General features: G+C 35.1%; 1 protein-coding gene across 1 annotated transcript; it reads right to left on the bottom strand.

Moving 5' to 3' along the window:
- Positions 1-1239: 1239 nt before the first annotated feature.
- Positions 1240-12315, bottom strand: LOC128217996 (histone acetyltransferase KAT2B-like). The gene is made up of 18 exons (XM_052925485.1): positions 12115-12315; positions 11426-11549; positions 11044-11189; positions 10727-10816; positions 10052-10233; positions 9250-9441; positions 8483-8571; positions 8134-8214; positions 7520-7659; positions 6942-7077; positions 6064-6136; positions 5432-5558; positions 4512-4622; positions 3713-3856; positions 3255-3403; positions 2918-2984; positions 2535-2619; positions 1240-1875 (listed from the first exon to the last, which is right to left on the bottom strand). Exons 1-18 carry the CDS (start codon positions 12313-12315, stop codon positions 1655-1657), a joined length of 2358 nt encoding a protein of 785 aa, XP_052781445.1. The 3' UTR covers positions 1240-1654.
- Between the last annotated feature and the right edge of the window lie 506 nt (positions 12316-12821).

Raw genomic sequence — 12821 nt, 5'->3', positions numbered from 1 at the left:
GTATTCTTGGCACGTTGAAAATACTCGGAATTCTCGGAAGATGGGACACGTTCGGCCCGGAAGTTAAATTGAACGGCGTAACAAACACGTCCTTAATGCGATATCTTACTCATCATTAAATAAAACCTAAATGTAAATGGTTGTAATTGGAACCGGTTGGTACATGTATTAACCTTTGGTTAATTATTAAATGGATTTCTAGATTTATGTTAACATTGGCGCGCACTTTTGATGGACGTGCTTTGCCAAAAGACAAGAAAAATATTTGTGCGTACAAGTTCGCCCGGATTCCTCGTGTTCGGTCTGTAACTTTGTGGAGTAAGCGATTTTTAAATAACTTTGCATGTGTATTTGACCTAATAATAAAATGTTTCGCGTATCAAGTCTTTTTGGATATACCTGACATTCGTTATTTATTTTTACGTAACAATTTGTCGTATGTTAATAATGGAATTGTGTATTCCTCGTATACAAAACCGTATATACACATTCAAGTAATATTAACGTAAATAAACAAACGAAACAAAAACACACTTTACTTAAGAATATAACGAAAAATTCTACCTGTCGACTTTAAGCACATATTTGGCTAAAGTATGATTAGTCCTTTTTATCTTAGCACGTTCCTTTTCAAGATCAAAGAATTTTCGTTTTTTAGACGGCATTTTCACATACAGACGAACATGAATGAAGTGAAACTATGATATGATTAAGATTATTTCTTTCTTTTTTTCACCTGATAAAAAAGGTCTACGACACCAAAATATGACATGTGCGTCAATTAATTAGTTCGTAACAACATCCGCATCAAAGATGGACATTAAGGGGTACAACTTTCATGTCACAGACAACGGGGCCCACGAATAATGTGTCATAATGAACAGCAATTAGCACCCTGATAAGCGTGAATTACCGTTAATCCGACCCGCGGTGATGATGGTCGTATGCCTTATCACGTGCTGATCTGTGACGGATTAGGAGACGGCGACACTGACCAATAAAATGTTTTGAGGGAGCAACTTTGTGGTAAAGAACGATCTGAATGGCCAGATGAGCGTAAGAGGGCGGGGAAAAATACGATAGGGCGGGAAATAAGGGGCAGCGGGGCGGGGTCAAAAAAGGGCAGGGCGGGCCGCCCTTCCATTCCGCATTAGCTAAAACACTAAAATGTAAGAGTGCAGTTGAGTCACCTGAGCCCAGCATTGTTTTTATTATAACCTGGTTTAATTAAATACACTCTTTTGTGATAGAATATTATTTATTCCGTGTACAAAAACCACGACCAGTCATATCTTTACCCACAGCAGAGATTCACTCTAAACTTTGACAGTACCAAGCTCATAATACACGAGTATCAAACTCTAATGTTCCAGTACACATTGTGTCCCATTCACCAATATTGCAACATCTAGCCCACATGTTAAGGTACACTACAGTAGATTTGTCATCATTCATAAGGTCCTTTTCACGATTTTTTCTTGGTTTTAAATCCGTGTTGCAAGAATTCAAATCTGTATGTGTTAAAATCATACACAAGAAATGGTTACCGGGGTATTCCAATATTTCACTAACTTCCAAGAGCTGCTTGATACGCAAAAAATCGTGAAAACTAGGTTCTCACAAAATGTTCACCATCTACAGTAGAATCATAATTTCATTCTCCCCCCTCAGGAACAGGTTTGGTCTGTTCTATCAGATTGGCTTCCTTCAGCTTACTCTTGAAGAATCTCTCCATGACGTTGGCACAGCGGTAATACTCCGTGTCCGGCTTGTTGTAGGAGCGACAGTTTGTAAAGATGCGGGTCATATCGCCGATGAACAGCCTCTTGTGGATGTAGTATCTGTTCTTCAACTTTTCAGACATTGTTTTCAAATCTGAAATATTTTTAAGTCAATAAAGCAAACATTATAACCATACTTACCACTTATTCTGATCTGTATTACCTAAAGCTTTGTCAACAGGAAAACAAAATGGCGGCATCAATACTGTCAGTGGACTACAGTGACTTTTGAGGCTGATCCTGATTGACAAAGATCGAGATCAGAAGAGCAAGTGGAAGAGAGTGAAAGAGCAAGAAAGAGATTAAGACAGAGAGAAATAAAAGGGTTAGCGATAGAAAGAGGGAGGAAGTAAAAAAATAACGGAGAGTTTGTGATTGTTTATTTCCACCACCATAATGAAGCATGTGTTGGTTATGGAGCTAGGGATACCTGTAAGTCCCTATTACACACTACTGTTTGAACATACACACCGCAATTGTAAAGAGAAAATATATACAGAAACAAATTTGAGGACCGAGACAAAGTTGAAGACTGAAATTGAAATGATTTGGCAAAAATCTAAAACTGAGAAACAATCATTGTCAAGCTTGTATGGCCAACGAATAAATGTTTTCAATGCAACCAAAATAGAAATATACACATCAACAAAACTAGCCTTAACTGATATTTCATTTTGTTTCATGTACAGTGTAACATGTATTACATTTAAGAGATATCATTAAAAACTCATTGAATGTACAAAATATACTCACCCATGGGAAATCTGATGTGTTCGTAATAGTCTGGAGCTTCCAATTTCTCCACAGGCTTCAAGAATGGCCAAGCACTCGCATGCGTCTACAAATCATAGTACAAGTGTATAACTATGAAGTATATACTAAATTTATTGTTTTCCTTATTAAAGATCAAAGGCTATTAACATGCGGTACATATTTTATTACATAAAACCCACCAAGATATCTTTTTCAAAAATGGTTGTTATTATCATAAGAACTAGATAATTCAAGAACAGTTGAGGATAATTTTCACACTCTGAAGCTTCATCAAATGTGAGTTTTACTTGAACTCAAGGCTTTATGTGTTTATCTCTGGCCAATAAATTGTTTGTTGAAATATCTTAATGAAGTTTTCTTACTTTGCAGTGCTGGAGGATTGTCTTGAATATGTTGTTAAGCTCTTCAGAGTCCATCACTGGCTCCTTCCTGAAATATACATAGTAGAACAGTCACATCAGATTGCCTCCTTAATGAAATGTACATGGCCCAACAGTTGCACCTGATAGATACTATAAATACCTCCAAGCAATTTGAACAATTGGCTAATGAACATCAGAAGGTATAGAAAAAAAGTAAAAAGTTACGTATTGCTAGAAAATTACACCTGAATGCAGTGCCATTACACGTATGATTATTAAAGAATGTTTTTCAGTGTGATGTGACATAAAATAACAATCCAGTGTCTGTCACACATACACTGTGTCTGGTGCGGGTCTCCAGCCACTGTCAGTAAGCCCGGGTATGCTCTCTATAGGGATCTGCCTGACCCCCTCCTTGAAGCAAGTGAGCCCCGGGTACACCTTCTGAAATACACTCTGTTTCTGCTCTATGATACGTTTCACTATCTGAAATGAGATGGAAGACATGTTGTAGTAAATAGACATGAACATGCCTAATGCTACTGTACTCTTTCTACAACTAATTTACACCATAAAATCATATCAAATGTAGCGAAAGAAAAAAAAGCATAAAAATATTACAGTTAACATAAAAACATGGCAAAATTTCAAATTCTTCTTTCAGGGCTTTAATATGGCATAATATTTAACAATACCTCAACATCACAATAAATTATCCTTTGTGGAAAGGAACCAATCTGCTATACCCTTAACTTCAAGTATCAATGGAAACTCTTTTTTCACACAGTAGCCTACCTCTTTCTGCTTTCTGATGATTTTGGAGAACTCTGTGTAGCAGATCCTAGGGTTGAGTTCACAGCCCATCAGCGTGGCTCCCTCATAATCCTTGATGTAACCCAGGTATGCTGATTTTGGAAGCTTTATCTCCTTCGAGAACCCCTGCAGAATACATATATTGTACAAATAAAATAACATTGAATAAATGGGCATTTTTCACATATGGCTTTACTGAAACTAATCAGAGATTATAAAACAATAGCATTTTAACTTGAATTTTCACCTTTTCTGCAAATTTGACAATTTCGACTTTCATCCATTGTTTTTAAATGATAAAGCAATAGTTTTTTCCAAGAATTACAACATTTCAAAAATTACCACTAAAGACAAATCTAAGAAAATATCTTAAGTCACTTCTGTAAATACGCCCCCAGCAGACCTTACCTATTTCAAATGTTTAACTTATAGAGTAGGAAAGAACTCTGGTCAAGGAAATTACAATATTTACATTGGCCCTTAAGTCTGTTTTGCAAAGAAGGCAATTTTCAATGAAATAAATTTATATTGTAAAGTTCTAAGCACTCTTCACTTCATCAATATTTGGACCAAAAAGTTTAGTAACAAGATGTACAGTTTTCGTTAAACACTTATTTTTGAGGACATCAACTTAACAGCATTGAATGATGATTATACATAGAAACACCAAATATTTTCAGCCAATCAGAAAAGAGTCCTAACATTTTTAAGCTAATCACAAAAGAACACCATCATTTTTCAGCCAACCAGAAAATAACCCTAACATTTTTCAGCAAATCACCTGTTTCTTGAAGTATCCAATGGCAAACTCATCAGCAAAAGTGAGGAAATGCAGCATACTGTGCTTGATGTGGTAGTCCTTCAGATGGTTCATCATATGAGTCCCATAACCCTGTACAGAGAAATAGAAACATGTAATATACTTTATCAAGTATCACCAAAATGGTTAACCATATAGGCCCATAACCATGCCAAAAGAGACACAACAAAAGAATATCAATGCTACTCAAGGTTGTTATTCTTTACAGTCTGAAGTACAAATAGAGTACAATTAAAGCTAGAGTTATGGGCCTTGATACACCTGTGTGTATCATTACTGGTAACATGACTTGTGTACTATGATTAATGTGAATTTCTTGTACAATTGTTTTCAAGTAATGGCCAAGGTTAAAGTTTCAACATGCCAACAACATCACCAGGGCTATGCAAATATTACAACTTTTATCTTTCTTTAAAAACAGATAATAATTTTTAAGAAATACACGAAAATATTACAAGCATAGAGTCTCTTTCTAGCCAATAATATCATTCATTGTTTATCAAATTTAAAGAGTCTTTTCATATATAAAGAGCATAAATTTATACCTACAAAGTAACCATGCGACAGTTTTTGTTTATTCCAAGGTAAATAAAACACTCTCAAGGGAGTCAATTTCAAAATGGAATGTCAGGGTATTCCCCTTAACTGCTCAATGATCTAGTTTATACTAACTACAGTTAGCTTCATTGTTTAGATGTTCAGTTCAAATCATTTTCGATACTTATTTCTGAATAAAACCAGTACTGATGTAATTTTTGAGATGAAAAAAAACTGGCTTCTTGGGGATCGAACTGACAACCTCTTGAGTAAGAGGCTACTAGAACAATCTCTCCCGATAGCTTCCTCATCTGAAAGCTGTTCCAGTATTCTTAGTCTCCTACCTTGACTTGTTCATTGGATGTGACGGCACAGAAGACAATCTCTGTGAACCCCTGAGATGGAAACATTCGGAAACAGATCCCACCTATCACATTGTTGTCCTTCACGAGGGCCAAACACTTGTGTTTCCTGGGGAAAAAAGGGAAAGGTATTGTTCCTTTACAGAAAAGAATAGGTTAAATAAATAGAATATAAATGAACTCATCTATTTCCAAATAATAAGAGCCCTGTGGAGCGAAAGCCAGCACTTGTCTGCTACATTTAGTCAAATAAGGGGCATTGCTTGACAACTATTTAAGAAACTTTTTTTTGTGTATTATAAGCAGGGTTAACAATGATGCTAATAGCACCAAGGCTATGATAATAAGTTATTACTCAACTTTTGCTTCTAAAGAACAGACAGGCTAAAAATGCTGCCAATCTGTAATCAAGTGCTATTGCGCAATGAATGTTAACAAAGCTTACAATAGCAACATCTGGTTGCCATGCCTTTAATTCGAACCCCTTAGCAATATTTACAAGGAGAACTTCTGTCAGAAGTAGTTTTACAATTTTTACCATATTACCAACCAACAAATTAATGTTAAATGTGAAATGTGTCTCGAGTAAATGATACTAAGTCAAGCCCACTTACGGATCAAAGACCAATCTGGTGATATATTCTTTTGGCATCCGTGGCAACTGATGTGAGAACACATTCTGCATGCCTGTAAGAAAGACAGCTTGTGGAGTTTGTATTGTGATAATTCAATATATGTTTATATCGGTGAGGCAATAAAAACAGTTTGTTTTCTTTAAGTGGTCAAAATAAAAACAAGACCCCAAAACAGGAACTGGTTAAATGCTTGTTTCTTTTAGGGTTTTAGCTAGATTTTAAAAAAGTGTGCTGCAGAAAGGAGAAAATGGCACTAAATTTAGCTCTGTGAATAAACTGAACATTGTGAATTTGAGAGAAAATGAAAAGATTTGTCTTTACTAAACTTAATATAAGCTTTCAACAGCTAAATATGCAAAGCTAGAATGCTTTCATAATGATATTAATAATTTCAAACAAACAAACAAATTTTTTTAACAGTCTTAAGCATTTAATTCTATGAAGGCAGAAAGGTTCCCATGCTGATCTCCATGAGGGCTTCAAAAAAGTGCTACCAAACGGGAACACTTCTTAAACTCCAGTTATAAGCCACTTTTTATGCCAAGCACTGCATAAAAATTTGGGCGTGTTAATCAAGAAGTGTAATATTGATGACTGCAAATACAAACATTCAACTGTTTTTCTCCGTTTATCGAGGGACATAACTTTACAAAATTATACTAAAGCAAGACATACTGCATGTGATACATATACACTGATTGTCAATGTGAACAGTTTCAACAACACCTAGAAAGTGACTAGACCCAAAATATGTTTTCCTTTGGAAAATATCTTAATTCATTTTACCAAAGTACGTAAATTTATCACCACATGGATGAGCCATTTTGTACATATGAGTAGATAAAACATGGCCACACCTATAAGCCAAATGAGCAGCTGTCTGCTTGGTTTCCTACTGAGGGAGTTTCCTATCACATGGAACTCGATAACGCCTTTCTTCTCCTCGTTCCTTGCACCTTCATCTCGGGACTGATGGCTCGGAAATAGGGATGACTGAAGTTTTGAAGAGAAAAATGAATGCAGCAATTACATTGTCATGACTGTGTTACAGAAAATTGAAGAAACAAGATATCATGTAGAGCTAAATGAAAATTGGAATAAGACCAGGGATATTTCTTTTCAACTATAACCAGCAAAGAAAAGTTACCACTGACAGTCTGTTGAATTCAATATCAAGCTGCTTGTTTTACTTCCTTCATCATTCAAGAAATATATCATGCAACAATGCGACTGAGTGACTTTTTTCTGTTTTTTTTTTTTTAAATCAGCTTAATATATTAAACTTAAACTCTATAATTTCAAAGCACCTTACATCCAGCCTGACAATTTACCCCAGATAATCAATGGTGGCAACAATTTCACCTACTAGGTCTGTGGACAAATTTTTAACATTTTTACAGGTTATTTTACTATTAAACTATGAAGGCAATCTTACATCAGGCCCGACCATTTCCTCCGGATCATCAATGGTTGCAACAATCTCACTGACAAGGTCACCAGGCACATCACCGTCAATCTTTGTCTTCTTCACCTCTTCAGGGGGCGGTGGAGCCTCCTCCAGTTTTCGCTTACATTCTGATGTGAGTATAAAATTTATTTATATTTATAACAACCAAAAAAATTCAAATCTTAATTTCTTGAAAATCTAGTTTGAGTACCGATTCAGGTCAAAAGCAAGGTTTAGGAGTTTAGACCCCAATGAAATTGTTTTCAAAACCATCTATATCCATTTCAAGGTACTTTTATATGTATATGTCTAGCGAAAAAAAAGCAATGTACAATAGTCTGAAACTGTTACTCCCTTAAATCTGTGTTGCTTTTTCTTTTTATAAGGTCTTCAATGACAAAAATGATTATTTTCCTGTTATTTCAAATGCACTCACCAATCATTTAACAATAAAAGTTTCCTTTTTCAGAATCAAATGGTTTCTTTAAAATGGTGAGAAAAAAAATGTATTGATTGTGGTGATCAACAATTCAGAAAAGTTTTCATAATTTTCCATATCAGTCAAACATCAAATAAACACTAGTTGACACCCCACACCCTACCTGCTATTGCCTCGTTTCTGGAAGATCTCCGTAGCGCTATTGGTGTGGCACTCTCGGACTTTATTGTCGAGTTTAATGCATCTGAAAAACACAGGAATACGATAGCCAAAACCTTCTGACCAGAATCACATATTATTAACTACTGCTATGAATTCCTGCACCGTCTGTATAGATCAAGGTCCAACACCCATGACGCTATTTACATGACACTATAACTGTCAACAGAAATTTTCAAACTTATTCTACAAAATAATCTATTATGATCCCATTCTACTTCAACAGGGTTTACATCTATTTATTTGTTTAACATTTATCAATATTCAAACAGCAACAAATAGTGGTGTGTAACCTGCATGGTTGGCATTAGCCTGTGAGAATTCAAGGTCCCAGATGGGGGAGCTTTCCCCGTACACCTCCTCCTCCAGCAGTGTCAAAAACCTGTAAGCATAAAATAAGTTGTATGGTATTGTGTATGCTTCTAATGTATTTTATATTACAGAAAACAAAATACCGGTACTTTAATTAAAAAGGCAAAATTGCTTGTTTCTCAAGTTTTGACAAGAGAAATAATATAAGTATAGAGCACATAAGTAAAATAAACAAGCATATATTAAACATACTTTGTAAATTGTTGCAATCTCTGGCAATATGGCATAATCTCAATATGTAAATAGTAATTATCATTTATTTAGACATGAAGTTACATAACTTTAATATCCATTGTAATTGAAAGTCATCACTTTTTGGCTACTTTATCAGGTTTACGGTACATTATATTAAAAACATTATGCATACAGTGAGTGCCACTATAGCAATTTAAATGAACATATTTATGTTTCTAAATTGTTTCTATTTTCAGTTATTGTATAGGGAACTGGTTTGGGTTTGGCGGGAATATTGTTACTCATGCACTTGTTCACATGCACGGTACATGATTCAGTATATAAGGGAAAGCGCAGCGTGATCCGTCACTTGGGGTTTAATTGGCAACTGACACATATTGCCAATTACAAGCCTTATTCCTAGTATTGTATTGGTGCTCTATGCTTATGTCATAAACAATTTTGTTTAGTAAATAATTGTTTCACGATAACCAACACAAATACCTATCTATACCTTGGGAAATGTGTGAGCACGAGGGTTCTCTTCTCCACCGGCATCCTGTCTTTCTCGGCCCGGAACTTTTCCAAAAGTTGTCTTCTCATTGTCTGGAAGACAGACTGCAGCAGGGTGCGGCCAAATATCAGTGTCGTCTCGTACCGAGGTAGTGTGTCACAGAATGCCGGTACATGGCAGTAGCATAACCATCTGCAAAATGTATTTGCATTTTATTACTATTAAAAACACTACATTCTTTTTTAACTGATGATGAAAAATTGTAAATTGCTGGTGACATTGAGGCATTAAATTTGAATATTAAAAAAGTCAAGCATAACTTTAAATGGAAGAAATACATATAAACAAGTGGCCAAAATTAGCACAAGAATTTAGAAAATTAAATTAAAGAATCTAATGCCAAGCAATAGTATAAGAATTCGGGCTTGTTCATCCCAAAGGCTAATTTGGCTGACTGATAAATATTATAAACTCTCTTCACTTTAATTGTCTTTATACTGGCAACAGCAGAAAGGGTCTTTAAATTATTTGCTATGATAAATTTAGTAAAAGTTTCAAAATATTGGTAGATATAAATGAAACCTCTAATCTCTTTTTGTTACTATTATTGGACATAATGATACATTAGTTTATGATAAGTACCAGAACCTTGTATAGAACAAGACATCATATTGTGTTATTTGTCAATAAATAATCCCTACCCAGTGGACCATTATGTGCCAATATTGTCAGACCCGGCCGAAAAAACTTTGCAATATTTTGTGTTCATATCATAATCAAGAACTGATCACTTTGACAGTACCTTGTATAGTTGACCTTGTATGTGGCAATATCATCAGACCCTGCGTGAGACTGTCTGCTTGTGGGTGTCTCCAGTTTCCAGTGGTTCAGACAGTGTAGGAACATCTTTGCTAGGTCGTACATTGTCTGCCACTCTCGCTGTGCTAGATGACCAAACTTGTACAATACAAAGTTTGTCACACCCTGAAAGTAATATCATAAGAGAATGGATATTAAAACAGCTGTTTAATTTTCTAGTGGTTGAGACTGTGTAGGAACATCATCAACGATCCATGTGGGCAAAATAACACATTGCAAAAGACTGACAATATGACGTGACCAGACACTTTTCTACGAATCCCACTAATCAGAATATCTGACTCCGGAGAAAATATATCTGACCCGTTCCAAATGGCAAAATTCTATAAAATCTCAGCTTTAAACAGTTACTCATTTTAGATTTTTCCCTTATTTGAAAGAACAATTTCATTTCCAAAATGACAATAAACAAATAATGTTGGCTTTTTAAAAAGATTCAAAACAATAGTCCTCATTAATTTTATAAAAAAAAACATTACTTTAGTATAAGTTATTCAGAACCAGCACTAGTATATGCAAAGGAAGAGTCTGATTATGAAGTATGATTCACTAGAGTTACATATTAAGATATTACTGCTATTTAACAGTAAATTTTTACCTTTGCTATGCTTGGTTTTTCAAATGGTGGGCTGCCCAGTGGTCCTTCTATGGTGGGATTGTTCATGTTCAGTATACATTTCCGCAAAAGCTGAATTGTATAAAAAAAAAGTATCTTACTGAGCAACTGGTGTTCAGTTTGAGGTCATGCAATCATTTGAAGTAGCAATTTACCCCATAAAACAGACAAAGAGAAATAAACTCTAACAGTACCAAATGAACAGAGATATATGTAATATCAGCCGTTCTTCTTTGCTAATTTAGTTTTTGCTGACTATTTTAGTTAAAGTGCAATTTTAACATGTATCTCAAAATTACCTTAAACAGGTAGAAGTAAACTTGTTTTGTTTCTGCATCCTCCTCTTTGTGAACACACATGAAGAGATTTTCCACATCTACAACAATACGCAGCAATCTGTTCAGCTCCTCCTCAGCTGTCATCTCCAAGTGAGATACATGGGCATCTGCAAACACAGGATATACTAACATGATCTTATTTTAAGTTCTAAGAATGGTAGTAATACAAATATGGTTCATTCATATACTTAAATTAAGTCAAATTTTGAACAATTTACCATAAATGGTGACCACATCTGTCATTTACCCTTAAATGTGACTCATTAGTTGAAATATCAATATCCAAATTCATTAAATATACCTAAGTTGAACTTCATTGCCTTAAAGTTAACTATCTATTTACCAAGTGTGTGAGTACAACTTCTGCATGGGTCTGTCATGTTGGCCAGTGGCTGAGACACATCAACTCTTGGAGGTGTTGGAGGAGGGTTAGGATTTTTCCAGCCATTGCACTTACAAGTTTCAGTCTGAAAAACAAATATGTACAGTATAATAAGAACATTGTATTAAAGAACTGATGTCATGTGCTTGCAAACAATTGTCTACTATCAGGGCTTTATATAGGACTTGCAGAGATGTTTTAATGATTATTTTTTTAATGGAAGATACAATCCAACTAAGTTTTTTATTCATCTACATATGTACGCCAAGAACGCAGCAAGACAACTGTGTGCCTAGCAGTATAACAGTATAACTTAACTCTAGAGGCAAGAGTATCATAAGCTAAACATTAAATATCATAACACAACCTTGCACCAGCTAATTGAAAGTAAAATCTTCTATGTCAGGTTATCTCATGATGTATGTGGATACAAATATTACAGCTGGATGAAACAGACTAATAATTATATTTTGATTCACATTTGACTTCCATTTTGCAGGTATCGTGATAGATGTATGGTGGGAGTTGATTTGATGATGCCAAAGTGGTATAAGGTTTTTTTATGTCCAGAAAACATGGGTAAATTAGCACCACATGGTTAAATAATAGTGTTTATTTTTTGACACCTTGTACATGACAGAGTTACCTACCTTGCAGGAAGAATATACAGCTAATTTTTCAAGTTTTTTAGACCGAGGATAGCTCCGTACGAGTGACTTCTTATGTGCAATTCTTTGAAGGTTATTTGGTCTACTCATTTCTCCAGTTGTATTAGCTTGAGTCGGTGTTTGTTTTGCAGGGGCAACCCCATTTTGAAGCGGATTGCTTTGCGGAGCTTCCCCGTCGTCCATTTTGATTATATTTACCATCGTGAGAATCGCAAAACCGGCTCCAAATGGTAAATATTTGGTTACAGTACACGAAGTTGCCAGTCGTATTGTTTCATATCGATGATGGTATCGACATTATTATTATTTCTATTGACTTTTTAGAATTGTAAATACTTGCTACGGTTACAGTACATTAAGTTGCCAATCGTATTTGCTTCATATGAATTCTCGATATATCGACATTATTATCTTTGCCATTGACTTTTTTAAACTAACTTCAGTATCATTTTGTACACATAGGCCGGGACGAACGGGGCAAGGTGAAGGAAGCAGATACGCTTAGAGTGTAGAGAGGGAATTAAACGTGCATGAGATTGGAAAGTTGAAAAGCATTACGTCAAAATGTTCTAAAACACTGATTGCTCAGGGTCAGTGCTGACCCTTTATGTAAAGTAACATTATCATCATTAAAACCGTGAATGTTTGGATAAGACAAACAAATTAAAAAGGCCAAAATCCTAGAATGA

This window comes from Mya arenaria, chromosome 14, assembly GCF_026914265.1.
Source record: "Mya arenaria isolate MELC-2E11 chromosome 14, ASM2691426v1".
NCBI lineage: Eukaryota > Metazoa > Mollusca > Bivalvia > Myida > Myidae > Mya > Mya arenaria.
The sequence above is the reverse complement of the archived record's forward strand: the minus strand, read 5'-3'. Positions and strand labels throughout refer to the sequence as shown.